The 17536-nt window shown below is 37.2% G+C and overlaps 1 protein-coding gene across 1 annotated transcript in view; it reads right to left on the reverse strand.

Moving 5' to 3' along the window:
- The window catches only part of LOC121324234 (RNA polymerase-associated protein RTF1 homolog), a 23520-nt gene continuing 5984 nt past the window's right edge, over positions 1-17536 (reverse strand). Inside the window, exons 2-18 of the mRNA XM_041265898.1 lie at positions 17120-17230; positions 16390-16540; positions 15962-16166; positions 15008-15128; positions 14420-14531; positions 13528-13663; positions 12918-13095; positions 11305-11387; positions 11118-11205; positions 10120-10227; positions 9684-9761; positions 8504-8625; positions 5303-5360; positions 4813-4890; positions 4153-4251; positions 3127-3238; positions 1-2631 (exon numbers count right to left, since the gene is read on the reverse strand). Of these exons, the coding sequence (XP_041121832.1) occupies positions 2525-2631; positions 3127-3238; positions 4153-4251; positions 4813-4890; positions 5303-5360; positions 8504-8625; positions 9684-9761; positions 10120-10227; positions 11118-11205; positions 11305-11387; positions 12918-13095; positions 13528-13663; positions 14420-14531; positions 15008-15128; positions 15962-16166; positions 16390-16540; positions 17120-17230 (1947 nt within the window). The 3' untranslated portion in view covers positions 1-2524. The remainder of the gene's footprint in view (positions 2632-3126; positions 3239-4152; positions 4252-4812; positions 4891-5302; positions 5361-8503; positions 8626-9683; positions 9762-10119; positions 10228-11117; positions 11206-11304; positions 11388-12917; positions 13096-13527; positions 13664-14419; positions 14532-15007; positions 15129-15961; positions 16167-16389; positions 16541-17119; positions 17231-17536) is intronic.

Below are 17536 nucleotides of genomic sequence, written 5' to 3' on the forward strand. Positions count from 1 at the left end.
TCTAGGAGCAAACACAGATAATGCCCCAAACAACTTTAATAGCTGAAGGCTTCCACCCGACTCCAGCAAAAAGCATGTTACAGAAACTACTAGGGATGATTGATGAACAATTTGCCTACAACGGATTATCATAACTCAAACACAATAAAAACATTTGTGGCATTTAACATATTGCCATTTTAATGTAGTTTCATAAATTTTAAATAAATCGTTAATTTAATGAGAATCATACTTTAGAGCGTCGCTATATATTGAAATCTGTCCATATTTATATATATAAAGAGAGTAGGAGACCATTATCTATTCAGGGATATCATGATATTTAAAAAGTTCCTGAGATGAATAGATTGGGCATCAAAACCACGAACACCAATCATTCTGAATTTCTTCATCTGTTTGAATATTAGTCACCATGCTGGCCCTGTGTTGCCAACAACAATGCAAGAAATGCTGCAGCAGAATTGCAGGTACAGTAAGACTTCAACTATCCATACAGGCTGGGAGGATGCCAGTGTGGAAACCTGAAGAATACATAATTGGATAACAAATAATTCACCACTGTGATGAAACCTTAAGTGGGGCAAAACCCAGAGAGAGAGTGTGTCAGCACACATGGGTTAATAAATGAAGGCAGTGGGTGATAACAGCATTCTGTATTGTACATCTATGTAATCTTCGGTAACAGGGCGGGATTATTTTCAAATCTTGGGCATTTCCAATTTCACAAATTGAGGAAAGTATCTCTTCTGCTGAAAGTGAAGATTTCACTTCTCAAATTCTCCCTCACATGACAAGAACTCTCAAACTACACACAATTCGTTACTATATTAAGTCACTAGTACAAGCAACAGTAAGGCCTGCAGTAGATGATTAATGCAGAGAGGTGCTAAAATGCAAGCCATTGAAGAAACAGGCTAGATGGCAGATGCAGTTTTATCATTTTTACTAGTTTTACCGCAGCCACAAAACTTAGCTGAGGTTGTATGGATTTCTGGTTACTTAATTAGGCCTCTTACAGTAGAAACATTTCTCAGACAATTTTTTTTTTTTTTTTTTTTAACATCGCAATGACACATTAATGCATAATTATGTATAACAAATAATCTAAGTTGTACATAAAATACATCAAAACAACAATGTCTGGATCCTACTATATATTAGAATTGTACTCAAAAACCTGGGATACTCTTAATATTCCTGCAGTGCAGGTGCAGCATTCTTTAAAATTTCATAGAAGTGTTCCATTTGTGCCCTACACTGTTGCAGGGTATACCTAATGACTGCATAACATGGAATGACAGCTCCTTTTAAAAGATCACGACCACGTGATGGGCGGGTAGCAACATGTACGGTCATATCCTTAAGGATACATATGCTGTTTTGCCATGCTAAAGGACGTTAATTTAAACATCAACCTTTATATAAATATGCTTTTTGGGATTTGTTAATTGACCTAGTTCTGATGTAAAAGCTATATAAACTTTTTTTTTGAAAAAACCCTTTATAAAGTAGTGATAAAGCAACAAAACAAATGTTATGAAAAAGTATTTTTTATTATTGAGTAGCACCCATCAGAATTGCATATTTACAAGGTATGTCACACCTACAAGTAAATGAACTAGTGTATGGAGGTATATCTTAATTCACATGTAAATATACAACTCTCGAACATTCAATTTTCATTTATTTTATATATAAAAAAAGGGGACCATCACTGTACAGCACTACTTCTAAAAATTGTTTCTGAATGTAGAAATGACTGGAGCAGTGGTATTCACTTGCGACTCTTGAAACAGTCCAGGATCTTGTTCCAACCATGACCTTAAATACAGAGCTGAAGTTGCCCAGAGACTTCGGACTTCAATGAAGTGTTTAAAAGACCTGGTTAGAACAAGGTCCTGGATTGAAAAGGACTGGAACAGTCACACGCAAGTACCACTCCACTACAGGATACCCTTAGGACCTCTAAGACACAGGTCTCAACTACAAATCAGGATGTTCAAGCACTTCTGTTGGGTGCTACAATTGACATCTAGTATCCATAATGTAGGTTTTCGTTTTTTTTTTTTTTTTTTTTTTTTTTTTTTTTTTTTTTTTTTTTTACAGCAAGGAGGTGCTGTAGGCAAGAAACCAACAAAGAATTGACACATAAAAACATACCTATCACATTCTAAGTTAGACCTCTTGACTTCCATTTAAAATAGGTTCTTGGTTAAACCTTTTCTTCTGTGAAGCTGGAGGTGTTTCATTAGTCCATTTTGATGTACTGTGTTATGCAATACAGAAACAATGCAAGGACCAAAAAAAAAAAAAAAAAAAAAAAGGAAAAAAGTGCAACTCTGCACAGTATGCAAATAGACTTTTTTATATATTAAAAAAATAAAAAAGCACAGGTGTATCCTTTACATCAACAAGAGTCTGTTCTCTCCCAGGTGGACAAAGTCCATGATGTAGTTCATAATGTATGACTGAGGTCCTAGCCCAATGACCGACACATGCAAGGTAAACTGCAGACTGTCCAGGCTCAGATCAGCCCCCTCCTCTTCTTGTAATCCTCCAAATTGAGTGACCTCCTGGGTGCACCATGCTTTACTGGTGGGATGTTGGAACTCACTGACAAGGATTTAGCTTCTATGGAGGGAAAAATACAATAAACAGGACTTGTTTATATTAAAACAAATAAATTGACTACAAAATGAGTACCCCTAAGAACTTCTAATTTAAAACAAGGAGTATGCAAAAAAAAAGTAGGCTTTTGAATAAGGCTCTACATTTTTTTCCCATTGAGGAAACATTTAAACCTTCTTTGTAAACTATTACATGCATTTCAATATATTTTTTTTTACATAATGTGTTCAACTACAATGCATCACCCCCATTATATCTTCACCTTTATTTAAAGTCATACTTATACTTCTCCATACAGTAAGTAAACGTGCATTCACCAAAGCGCCACCTAGTATGTGGAGCAATGAAGACTAAATATAAAATACAAGGACGTCCACCACAATACTGTCTACTTCATTTAACCCCGGTGTATCATTAGAACTACACAAACCAAATTGAAAACTTAAAGATAAAGAAAAACAACAAAAAATGTGAGTTTTAAACCAGATCCCTTCTCACCTGTGTTTGGAACCTGAAGGTCAATCTTGACATCAAAATCGTGAACTTTGAAAAGATCCTCAGATAGGTCACTATTGGTTTTGGCAACGTCTTTATCCTTACAACCGAGACCCTGAAGGAGTATCAGGCAACACATAACAAATATCACAAAGCAAATGGCAAAAAAAGTTTGAAGATACATTTAACATAGCTTTCGAATTATTAATTTCATCATTTAAAACCAAAGTTCAAGAATTTCCCTACCACCTTAAAATAACCTGCACATAAAATAACCAATGATTCTACATTTGTAACATATACAAACTGCAATGTAATAATTACAACATAAATGATCCTTTCAAGTTGTCCCCATCGCCCCCCGGGGGGGGGGAGTAATTTCACCACATCCTTAATTTCATGATCTGTGGACAGATTTAATCTAGAAACTTGAACTGTGTCTCATTTTATAGAATTAAGACTTGAGGCCCAATTTTGATGATGAGGCAAAACAAGTTTTAGTGACATACTTTGCCCCGTCCTTTTCCGTCTGCATTACTGCAAGTGGTCGGCATAACTGTCGGGCCTCACTTGCATCTTGGCGTTGAGCGATTTCAATGACAGTGCAGACTGGGTTGACTACCTCTCAAACTAACCAAGTAAAATGTTTATTTGAAATGCAGGCACTGTCGATCCCATTACAAAAAGGGAACAGCAAGTAGTGAAGGAGTGAGGGAGCAAGCGAGACTTTCTCCAAACAATTTTCTGTTAATTTAAAAAAATAAATAAATAAATAAATAAAAGATGTGCGAAAACTTGTGGAACACGTTTTCATTAATTCCGCCAGCACCCGGCTCACATTTTACCGTGTTTATACAAAATCAAGCCCTTGGCATCTGAAACCACAACACTCAGTCCTTTCATTCTTACAAAGTCTTGGTCATCATAACGCTAATCAAACCCTGACATTCGATTCAGTAATTTTAACTCAAATGTGTTTAGTTTCGCTGGCATTTCAAAACACATTAACTACGGTTATAAGCTACCTACCATTTTACTTGTTTCTTGAGGGTTGTCTGGTGTGGAATCAGAGCCATATTTCTGGTTCAGATGAGCAAGGATTGCAGCATGAACAGAAGGATCTCTGGCCTGCAAATAAAGAAAATATACAGAGGCTTCTGTTTAATGTACAGGTGTCATCAATTGAGGCACAATTCTAAAATCTACAAAATGTAAAAAGTTCATTTTTGAACATGCAACAAAAAAAAAAAAAAAATCACTTCACTGCATTTTAGAATTATTTTTATTTTTTTTTAACCTCCCGATTTTCTCCCCAATTTAGAATCTCCAATTATCACTGCAGCAATTCCACACACAACTCAGGAGAACTGAAGGTTCAGGGGGCGTCCTCCGATCCCATGGCCAAGCCAGCTTCCTATTTTACACCCAGGAACTCGAGAGCAGACGTCAGCAAGCTATCGGGCTCTGGAGGACAAAGGCCAGCCTGCAGGCATCTGCCGGAGCTCACTAGGAGCCTTGTTTTCATCTTGTTAAATCTGAGTGGTACCTTCTTCGGTGTACACCGAAAGCACTAGCCAAAATTGTTTGTCTTATATGACTTGGTTTCTTTCAACTTAGTTTTACTTCTGAATTCTGATTGTGTTTCTGAACTGCAGGAAATAAATCAAATATAAAAAGGTAAATACGTACATTGGACACCATGGTGGGTTTGCACTGACGTCTTGTGAAGGGATCCATCTGTTGGTTCTTTGCATTTTGCCCCTCAAGCTGCAAAAGTAAAATAAATAAATAAATAAATAAATAAATAAAACCGATTAAGAAAAAAGGTGCAAGTAATAAATGTTTTTTTCCCTCTGCTGTGTGCATGGGGAAAATGTCTGTCAGATGCCATTTACAAAATTCAAAATATTTTAGTGGGCAATGGCAATTAATGGCTTTTATAATATTATTTTAACCAAATATAACAAACAATGATGATAGATATGACAGTTTTCAGTGTATTGTCATTGTTGCAAACAACTAGACGCAGCCTGGGCTCACGCCTGAACTTTTAAATTGCTAGCTGAACTGCAAAGCAAAAGCAGCATGGGTTTGTAACTGCTTCCAACAATACCCACAACCCACCTCAAAACACAATGCTAACCCTTTAGTTTTTCATGAAACTAAAATGCTTAATTACCACAAGTGCCTTCTCAGACTCAACAATGTTCCAACTTCTGTTTCTTTGGTTAATGTAACTGGAAAACAAAACAGTATTTAGGATTTTAAATACATTGCAAAATTTAGATTGATCTATCAGAATCAATGCTCTGGCACACATGTTCTCTGACTAGGTACCATGAATAGTGCCAATAAGGGAACTGACACATTGCATCTGTGGATACTCAGTTCTATTCCAACCAGCAAAAGCAACCTGCAAGCATTACAAAATTGATTCAAAACACACAAACCTGCCCTATCGTTTGCATTGACAGCAGTATAAGCACCCACAAAACAAAACACCACATTATATTGTGGGAATTTACATAAACAAATATTTTTTATATTGCAGTCAGAAATCATTAAATATGTCCTTGCTGTGACTAGGGACCTGTGTTTCGCAGCTTTTTTTTAGTCCTTTAACCATACAATGTCAATACAGCCTCCACAGTAAGCTAAGCAACGAGCAATCATTAAACAATCATCCCACCACATTAACTATCTGAATTGCTTCTCCCTTTACTACAAAAGTACGCATTAGCAAATTAATAAAGAGAACGCTGTAGATAGCGATTGACATTTATTTAACCCTTACATCCCTGTGAATACCTATAACAGGATTTTAAAAGGATGTTTTTTTCCAATATTTCAGGAGAACAAGTACAAATACCTTTCTAGGTTTTAATTTACCAGTACACTTTTATGCAAATCATTTGTTAAAATTAATTACATTTCCTTGCTATCTGGTTCAGAAGGGGTATTCTTTTGTGGATTTATGCTGCTCTGTGAAAATGTATCCATATGAAGAATCTTTCAGCATCCATAGAATTGGTAACAGCTGACAAATATCTTTTAGCTTTTCTTTCTAAACTGGGAAATAGTTACTCTGCATTTCCCCAAAATTCAGTCAAAGAAATTCCACTATCGTTTGTATACAACTGTACAAGATCCACTAGTCCCTTACCGTGCATTGCTATCAGGAAGAGTGAAGACTCCAGGTGGATACTGCTACGTGCAATCTCCCAAAGACATGCTTTTTGATTTTGTTGGTGCATCCATTTTTTCTAAAACAGTAAGTCTCCAAGGTAGCTTTTTTTTTTTTTTTTTTTTTTATAAACACATCAATTTCTTGAATGGCAGAATAGTCCCTCGTAATTAGGGGGTATTTTCCAATTGTTCAGAATGTAATGTGTTGATTCCTTATTCTTTCGATCAGTTTAGCTGGAGTGGCTACACTGACATCTGGAGGTTTAGGACTGAATTGCAGGCTAGTCGTGTTTTAAATTCTTCCATGAATTTCACAGGGCCCTAGTAATGAAGTAAACTACAAGTCTCTGGGTCAGTTAGGACCCAATACATCAAATGTGGTCAACCCTCTAGTCTGTTTGATCGCCTTCAAAAATGGTCTTTTGGAACTATTGCACACAGCGTGAAACCTTTTGATATTCAAAACTCTCACACATCATGAAAACAAGTGCAATTAAATACACCACCACTCGATATATCACTGGTGTCAGGGTTCAATATAAATCCGCTATACTGTATATCAAGGGCCGCAATATAGCGAGAGACCGATAGAAAGCCAAATAGGCTAACAAATATATACTGTACAACCACTCCCTTATTTTATCAGGGGTGTCAGGATCCAGTATAAATCCTTTACACAACCTGCTTTTCTCATTTTTCATATAAAAAGCAGCACACCGTCTTAATTTGTACAGCAGAGGGCAATTCCTTCTCATCAAATTCAGTATCCAACTGATTTCATGAGTCTTCCTCTCTTCTCAAATGTACAAACCTTCTGCATTGAAAGAATCCATTCCCAACATAGGAAGCTTGCTGCTAGGGAGCCGACATCACTGCCTTGTGACTTTTGCTAGTGCATTACTGCCGCGAGTGAACACCTCTCTGGCTAAAATAAAAACCGCTTCAGCAAGTAGATATTTAATTTGCTTTGTGTTACTGTGCAATGTATGTGTATATGATAACAGTACTGTATTCATGCTTTGTTTTAATTGTTTTATACAGGCAGTCCTCGTACTTGACACAATTTATTCCTGGAAGTCGCGTTTTAAGTCGAAGCACATTTTCCCACAGGAACAATGTTATAAATTGGAGTTACGTTCCTGATCAGACAGATAATACAGTTTTACAGAAATGACCAGTTATATTGTACTCATGCAAATATTTACTTAACTCTTTACACTCATCCCAGTGGTTACGTGCATATTACTCAGACAACTACCTGGCTTGTTTAAAAGTACAGACAAGGGGCTTTTCAATGACGTATTCAGCGTGTGTATGAGGTACTCCTAGCAGGAAATACGGTCGCCTTAATTTAAGCCCCTCAACATGAGTTCACAGCTTAGGTTTCGTTACTTAACGGCAAATAAATAAATAAATAAAAGTTACATGCATAATTTATTTTTTATTTTTTTTACGCTAAACTAAGTCAGGGACGACCACGACAGGTACTGCAGTTCGGACACCGAGCATGCGCACAGAACGCATGGCTTAGGTCTTGCCGTGTCGTAAATGCAGTATCGATTTCAAAAGTCGAAGCAGGGTAATAATGCAAAAGAGTCTTAAGTGCCGTGCATCGTAAATCGAAGTGTCGTAAGTCGTGGATCATCTGTATATTCCAAGTGCTTATGTATACTGCAACCAAGACATACGCAGTTACAGTAAAAATGGGGCGCTATCTCCAGGACTGCGATATATCCCAATCCGCAGTATAGTGAAGGGCGCTATAAAACGAGGGGTGGGTGTTGGTGAAAAAGCTGTCAAATTGCCAAGTCAGACATTGTGACTACAGTAGCTGTTGTCAATGTATCCTTGGTGGCACTTCTTAAAAATAGTGAAACACCAATGCAAGCAAATACCAAAAAGATTTCACCTGATTAAGAACAATTCTGCAATTAGCACTTGCTCCACTTGCCCTTCGATTCCAACAACAAAAATCAAAAATTACCCATCCTTCGGATGAGACGTAAAACGGAGGTCCTGTTGTAAGTGACTCTGCAGAAGCAGTTGTTGATGCATACTTCACCCCCTAGTCTCCAAATTGCATTGGATAAAAGTGTCTGCTAAATGACAAATTCATTACATTGCTACTTAATGTTTGAATTCTTGAAATTCACTTTTGATCCTTTGAGATACAGTAAGAAAAAGCTCCTCTGACCTGATGGCAGATATATTTTTGGTTCTCTGCCTGTCCAGGGCCTCTGCTCTCTCCTCCAGCTCTTCCAGCTCATTCTGAATCCGCTTCACTTTTTCAGAATCTGCAGACTCTTCTGCCATGGCCTAAAGACAAACACAATTTCAATGAATTGTAGTTTCTTAAATTAAGACATAGTTAGAAACTCACACTAGACATGCACCCTGTTCTGGGTTTCAGCAATCCCATTGTTAAGAAAGATCATTGAAATGGCTAAGGCCCACATTTATCCAAGGTGTATAAACACATGATCCAGATCTATCAGAGAAAGTGGTTATGATACTGGTAAAGCAAGCGATGACTAAATTATTTCTTTACTGATATTATATTTATAAGGGTGTTTAGAAAGTTTAGACGCACAAAATCATTGATGTGGTAAACTTACTTTCTAATCACCCTGTACTTTTAAAAACTATTGCGCATCACATTTTTGCATGTAAACACATTCAATATTTCAGGGTGGGCAAGGCAAGAGAAACTTGGTGTCAAAAAGAAAAAAGTACATAAAAAATGTGGTCTACACTTTTGTGGTTGAATTGAAAAATATATTCGTCTTCCCTATATATTTACCTGAAATACATGGACTTCAGTAATGTCAGTATTTAAAAAGACGTGAAATGGGGAACAACCTTTTCTTGTGTACATTTTTTTTTTTTTGGGGGGGGGGGGGGGGGGGGGGGGCTAAAATATAGCCATTCAATCCAAAAATAAAACCAGTGTTTATAGGATTAAAAAGACAAATACACACTACATACTTCAATGACAGAAATGTCGATTACAGCCATGTAGCATCTATAAAGACACCAAGTCAAACAGCATGGTCTGTATCACCGATTGTGTCCAGAGGTTAAAACAATGCCACAGTGAAAGAGTACACTGTAAAACACTGGTACTAGAATGTACATAAAATTAGAGGAATACTGCTGCATACCAAACAAAGACAATAACTGTGGAAAGCAGATACAGCAGAAACCTCAGAACCTCAGTGCAGCAACCATGTTACGACAGAGTTCAACTGATTGTCTGCACCACACTCAGACTGGAGGGTTCAGAAACCCCCGTCAATATGTTTCCTATTTCTTTTTTTAATAACAGCACATTGTTTTAACAAACCCCTTTGCCACAACATTCCTTTTCATCTTACCTTCTCCTTCAGAAGCTGGGTTTTCTTCATGGCATAATTTGCAGGTCCCTTACGAAACCTATCTTTCTCTTTTACAATCTACAAAGAAGAAAATAAAAAACAATGCATGCGAGTTTCTTTATATTTAAAAGTCATGTTTGCAAGTCTCCGAGCCATCTTAGTTCAAAGGTCAAGGTCACTGGTGTATCAAGTAAATGAGACAAGTTCACAAACGTTTGAATTTCTACTCGGGTCAATGCATACAAGCCAGCACACAAATAGGAACAGTCTTCTTTAGCTGGAGAACTACTGTGGAGAATAAGGATGAGAGACTTCTCATTTATCTAAAGTCATACCATACAAGTAAACAGAAACAGGAAAATCTGGGTACAGTCAGGTATGCAGCTAGTGCACCTGGGCCACTAGCCCAACCCAAGCCCCCTCTAAACTCTCTTACATCTTCAATGTCCTTATCATTGAATTTGTGATTGACTGCTTCTTTAATGGCATGTTCCTTTTTGGTGATTTCATCCAAATTGGGGACCTGCATTCCTGCGATTATCATCTGAAAAACAAGATTTTATATGTACCTTTCAGATTTGACAGATTTTCTCCACCAGTATCAATATTTATACAACATATAGGTACACACTTTTTTCTGATAAAATTACATGCCAAGCTATTATAAAAATTTTTTAAAAAACCCTTGTTAAATGCTTTCATTTTTTTAACATCCACAAAACATATAATTTTGTATAGCCTCTTTGAATTCTTTGTCAGATTCTAACAGTAATCGGGGATGGGAATAAGACTCCCCCAGAGCACAGCAGTTTGATCGATGCCTAGTTAAGACACAGTGGCTAACCAAGCTTGTATTAAAACCTGAAATGGATAAAACTGCTACGCAATAGAAGTCTTATTTCCATCTCTGATGTTCTTAGAAACAAAGAAAAATAAATGGTAGATACAAGCATTTATCCATTCTAAGATTCTTTTGTTTTAATTTAACTGGCAATGCAGCCTGTACAAAGAGTACAGCATGAACTTCATAACGAATTAACATCGACAAACTTCTATATCAGTCCATAAACGGTCAAAGCAATATGACTCAATATTCTGCAACAGGTTACGTTTACTCTTTAAAAACTATTTAAGTGCCAGCAGACTCCCACTCAGAACCACAGTGTATTAGCTCTAAGTTGATACAGATTACCTTGTTTTCTTGGCTCTTCTAGAAAAAAAAAAGTATTTTTTGCTGAACTTGTACCCGTTTCGGTCGTTTATTTTAATTGTAAGATTACTAAATTAGCTTGTTTTATAGAAAGTGCATCCAACCAAAATATACTTAAAATATGCAGAATACTTTGAGACACTGATAAATATGATTTCGATTTCTTCCGAGATGTCACAGTAAATGTTTACCAAAGAACTCTAAGTTTCAACCAGGTCACTCACCGCCTCTTTCCATTTCATGAACTCATTCTCTGTAAATTCCTGGTTTGAGACAAACTCCAGCCGGAACACTCGTGTATCGTTGCCATGCCTGGCAAACAGAGATAGAGAAATTGAACACAAGATCATTTCTACCTGAAAACATTTTTCCCTTAAAGGGAAAAAAAAAAACTTAAAGGATGGGTCTTACCGTAACTGTAGACCTTTATTTGTCCTAGTGGTTCCTAGCTGGTAAACTTTCGCCGTTTCTACAACATCAACAATTTCAGCAACCTGTAAAGATAAAACTGTGTTGTAAAACCAAACCAGGTTCCTGGTAGTACAGTCTCTACTAAGAAGCAGAAACCCAGATTATGTATCTAACTTGTTCAGCATCTCTTGCAGTAGAGATCTCCCATTCGTTCAGTCATACCAAATTCTGCCTAAATGCTTGCTTTTCACAAAAAAAACCCAGCATGTTTTCATCCACTGGCACAATTGTAGACACAAAATTAACATGAAAAAATGACCAAGACTCCAAACCTTTGCTTAAAAAAAAAAAAACCAAAAAAACTAAAACGCTTTAAGTTATTAAAGTGAATGAGGTTCTCTAGGTATACGTAAAAAAGCATCTGATAGGCATCCTTTACACACACTGAACTAAAGATGCTCCTTAGCAAGTTTCATCACAAATTGACAAGCAGTTCTCTAAAAGAATGCAAGACATAGGCGCACACATACAGAAGCCACCTCCACTATATTCCCTGGTGAGAACATGTAAGTCCAACAGGGGATAAAAATGTATCTTGGGCAGGATTGGGAGGTCTAAATAAAACTCAATTTAAAAGATACAATCTAAAAATGGTTCAGCCTGCTTTTCTGAGGCATGACACTATCCTTTTTAGTTCTGCCTCACACACCAGTCCCCACATGCAGTCGTGGGCCATTTACTGAAATCAGAAAATACACCCTGTATAACTGAGGACACCCCAAGCATTCACCTCAACCACCTGAAGGGCATAGAGCAAACAGAGTACAATTTAAAACTGTTGTCTGATAAAACTAAACTTTCATCTTAAAAAGAACTTGACATAGTTAACCCTAATCAATACTTTAATCGCAGTACTAAGTACTACCAAAACTAAGTGGAGAATTACAGCACTGCCTGTCTTGACTGTGTCACATGGCAGCAATTGTCAATTTGCCTAAATTACTAAAATGTAGGCTAATGTAGCCTACATTTCATTTCCATAGTGAATCCCTAATAGATAATTGATCAAATATCTATTTAGCCATGAATAGTTTAAAACACAGCACAGCTAAAGCACTGAAATGGTGGTCCATGTCTACTTTGTAGGTTTTGGTTGAATTTCCTGTTTATCAAACTAGAACGTGTGGCAATTTGATTTAGAACACGTTTTAAAACGTATTTCAAACTTATCCTAACTTTTTTTTTTTTTTTTTTTTTTTTAAATACCTAAGGCAGGGCTCCCATCCCTAGACCTGGAGACCTTGTGTCTTCTGGTTTTCATTCCATCTGAGGTCTCAATTTCTTAACTAGCTTAACTAACTAACTTAATTGAACTAATAATTAGACGTTTTTAATTGTCTCAGCTCCTAAAAAGTTGGAGTTCAAGTTACTTATAAAATGTTATAGCTAATTTGAAATCTGCAACTCTAAGAGCTGAGAAATATCTATAAATGTCCTTGTTAATGTCCCGAAAGGCTCACAGGTGTTTGTTGAGTTCAAAAATAACAAACAAGATACGATTTGTTGTCAAAAGAATGCGTCAGATCTTAAAGAAAAAGGTAAGAATTTCTTACCCTGTATACTGGTTTACTGCTACTGTTTCCAATGCCTATCCTCACGAAGCAGCCTGTTACCGTCTTGGCAAAGAATGGCATGTGACACCAACGCTCCAGTTTGTGACGGGATAGCCTGATTCTGTTCAGCTCATCCGGGAGGGAAACTGGTTGAGATTTAGGCGGGGTCTCTTCTTTCCTATAAGAAAACAGAAACAGCTGATTAAGTAATTTTACACAATACTGTTAAACTTTTTTTTTTAGTTCTAAAACCCAAGCTTACTCTTTCCCCTACAAACAACAGATTTTCTGCAGGTTGTTTACAGGAAAGCCTGATGGACAGATATGCAACACATACTTTCTCTGACCAGCTCACATGAAGAGCTCCCCATTAGAAGAGTGGCCAGATTTATTTCCTTCTGATGTACTCCACAAATTAACCACCACACCTTTGAGAAATCCACTTTTAACATTGTATTTTTTTTTTTCTAATTGGCTTTGTTTTGATGGAGTATAAACCTTGCTTACCAAGGAAGGTGCAAGACTAAACTTTGTAGATCTATACTTTCCTGGCTTAACCCGTTTGTCAGTTACTATGAGGATTTGTGTACATGTTTCTATAGTTACGTACTCTTCTTCCTCATCGGATGAGGATGACCTTGAGGATCGATCGCTCTTCACACTGGACTTATCGTCATCCTCCTCCTCTTCATCATCCGAGTAAACCTCACTTGTTTTAAGCGGCTGCTTCTTTGATAAAAGTTCAACTACAAAAGGACAGCAAGACATCAATAAAAATCAACACAATAAGGCGATATTTGTTACTCCGATTTTGACTTAACTGGATGCGTTCAGCAGGTCTATGGAACAAACGAAGGACCCATAATTTCAGAGCTATGTGGTTGTAGTGCAAGTAGTCGTTTAACCTTGAATTAAATTACATTCTCTTTTGACAGAACAGTTTCACAGATATAGCATCCACAATTCCCTCTTCTCTAGGCACTCCCCCTGCCTAATGGATGTTAAGCATTTGAGCTGGGGGTGATGAAATTATGCAATATTTGCTACATCTATCATTCGAAAGTGATTGGAACTCGGGTTGGTTTAGAACAAAGTTATTAAAATGACTAGTTGTTCACGGTTTCACTTTCTGCCAGTGTTACATGGCCCATTATCTCAGGAACTAAAAAGTCAGATGCTATAGGTTAGCTTTTAATCAAACATACGGCAAGTCTGTTTTATCAATTAGGCGACATTTCAACTTGTATCTGACTTCACATGGAATGACCCAACAGAATATCATGCAACACGAAACAGACCCCTGCAACAGATTTAAACTGTGTAATGTATTACTGTAAAATGACAAACAAAATAATCAGAATACAGTGGAACATTACACTTACATACATGAAGTGATGTATGACAAATATTAGTTTGAGTTATCCTCTATTAAGCTCCCTTTTACTGAATGCTTAAGAATGGGCAACAAAGAAACACTGTATAAAGCTCTAACCAACAAGTACCTGTTCTGTTTTTCTTTTTCTCTCTTTCAGCCTTTAACTCTTCCATGGCTTGTGATTTCTTATCCAGTTTCTCATCCCGCTTAGATCTCCGCTCTTTATTGTGTGACATCACCTGAAAACAAACACCTTTCTTATTAAAAAATGAATAATTTAAAAAAAGCAAAAAATTCACAAGTTATGGTGCTATTTATAATCCTTTGTTGCTTAGAGATTAAACTGCAACAAGGGCATCTCTTATTTTATTTTATAAAATACCTTGGGATCTCCATCAGCTTATTCAGTACAGCATCAACTAAAAGCACTTTCTACAAAAATTTACTTATACATTTGATGTACAATAGCACAAATGACGAATACAAAAGCTAGATTGTGTATCAACTGAGTATAAAACAAGCAAGAATTAATTTTTGGATACAAGAGACAAGATTTCTAAATATACACAACATTCCTGACAGAATGTTTTAATTAATTCCTTTGTTTGGGAGGGGTGAATGCTTAAATCAGGGCTTTTGGAAGCATCTGGCAAATGAAATTAAAGTGGACTGTCGCCTTAACAGTAACCATTGCAAAGCTCCAAAAGTTACTTACCACTTGAGTGTCTTGAATCTGAGAGACCTTCTTCTTCTCTTGCTGCTCCTCGTCCTGTTTTTTCTTCTTTTCTTTCTTCTCTTTCTTCTTTGCCGTTTTCAGTTTCTTTTTTATTTCAAACCTAGTATGGATTAAGTAAATAAAACCCTTCACGGTTAAAAATGCAGAGACTTCAGAAAGACTACCTTGAACACATTCCCCACTCATTTGGTCTAGAACTGAGCACTGGGCGTGCGGTTCATCATAATAATTGGGGCTAACAATGTTTTCTATGGTATTACAAAATGTATAGTTAACAAAAAACATGTTTATTTATTGAAATGATTCAAATGTATAAGGCCCATCAGCAAGAAATGGTTGCGCAAACCTAATCTGCATGAAGCTCTGTACTATTTGGTGTTTCACAAGCAAGATAAATATTAGCAGCTTTAAAAGTAAATATTCAATTGTGTATGCTAGATTCAAAATGCTTCATGCCCGGTAGGTACCGCAGAAGGATACCAGCCAACTAGTCCCAAAACCAGGTCGGCACTAGCACTGTCTGATGTGCATCAAATAAGACAGCGGTCATCTCGGATTACGCAGGAAAATCTGCTCAAACCATTCGTGAAGAGCAATTACAATCCGAATCATTATTTCGCAAACCTTTACAAAGACAGCAAGCAAATTAAAAGTGAACACGTTGTATGTATTGTGTAAAACTACTGGATATTATACCAATAACATTTTCTCAGTTCTTTGTGCATTGTGGGTTTTTTTCACTGCAAAAACAGAATGACCAGCAATGTAGTTAATATCCACTCCGCAGCACGGTAGCTAAGTCCGAGATGACATGCGTCTGACAGTGCTTGGGCCAAGCTGGTTTTAGGAGGAGTTGACTGTGAGTCCAACAGAACCGTTTCACAAATAATTCTGGTTTATCAGACAACAGAACGTAATTTACAGCAGCTTCACCTCCTCTTGAGCACCTCTCTCTTCTCAATTCTATTGAACAGCTCCTGCTCCCTTTCTTTCTCAGTCATCTGTTCCAAACGTTCCCGGTCCTCTGCGTCTCCCATCAGATCCTCTCCATAGCCATCGTGAAACTCCTCATCCTCCGAGGAGGACTCAGAGTCCGAACTGGAGGACGAACTGTTACTGTCAGAGTCTGAAACTTCACCTGCAAACACAAGACAATAGATAAGCCAACGCAGGCAGAAGAAAAAAACCAAGCTGGTCTTAGACTTGCAATATACACAAATAACCATATAAAACAGAACACAAAACATAATCACCTAGTACAAATCTTTAAAATCTAAAACATGTAAAAGCTTTCAAGGTATTTAACTATTGACAGCACTGAAACCAAGGCTCCCTGGACACTCTCCCTTGGTCACTCTCACCTTCCTCTGGAGCAGAACTCTCGGCTGAACTGTCTCCATCTGAACTGCCAGATGACGCGGCTTTGTGAACTTGTTTCTTGGTTGCTCCTTTCTTTTCCCCTCCTTTCCCTGGCTTAACTTTCTTCTTGGCCTTTGTGCCTCCCACCGTCCACTAGAAGCAAAGGAAGAGTCCATTCCATTTAGAACTAGAATGGATTACTTGTGAATAAAAACACATTTCCCCAGGGAAAAATGTCAAGAGGAATGGTAACTGATGGTTTGTAAACATTGAAAAATGTATTTGATGGTTTTAAAAATGAAGTAGTGTATGGGCAGCAAGCTTACAAAAAAACATAACAGCAAAATATTTAATTTTCAATTATGCAGCACCTTTAATGGAACTGTGTACTAAATGTTAAGGTATTATGAAAGCATGCCATAATATGGTATTGTTGGTTAAAACAATGTAAAATGATTCTTTGCTGCACACCACCTGAATTGGAACATCGAGACCATTGAATACAGCTGTGAACCAACTGTAAAGACCATGTCACAGTTTTTGGTTTAAGCAAGCACTTTAGACAACTGGACAAGACAAATCATACACAGTTCACTGGTATTACAGCAGAATAAAAAAAAATGCACATCAAGATTTATGTTTTAAATAATAAATAAATAAACACAACCAATTACTGCACTTAAGATATTCACTTAAAAAAGTATTTTTACTGTAGGTGCCAAGCTTCGGTACCTCGTCATCACTGTCTGAGGTCTCCGAGTCTGTCGATGCTGATGGTTTGCTGGCTGGCTCCTCCTGTTCCTCTGAATCAGCCCGCTTCCTCTTTGCCAACGACAGCAGCTCCTAAGAGAAAGAAAGAGCCAAGAGATTACAAAAGTGCTTAACAGGAGACACACTTGTGAGTTGACACGCGCAAAAAAAAAAAAAAAAAAAAAGTGCAGAAGAGAGCGTGGAACAAAATAGAGCTTGTGTAAACCTTCAGCTATCATTTAACCATAAAGATTCCAAAAGATCCACCCGTTTAAAACTTGTGGTGACATGCACTGTGACCTGGATTGGTACCCTGTATACTTTTTTTTTAAAAAAACATCTAGGGAAACAATTTACATCCAAACTAGGGTTGGGCTGTCAGTTAAGCCTCCAAAACAG

Source organism: Polyodon spathula, chromosome 12, assembly GCF_017654505.1.
Source record: "Polyodon spathula isolate WHYD16114869_AA chromosome 12, ASM1765450v1, whole genome shotgun sequence".
Taxonomy (NCBI): domain Eukaryota; kingdom Metazoa; phylum Chordata; class Actinopteri; order Acipenseriformes; family Polyodontidae; genus Polyodon; species Polyodon spathula.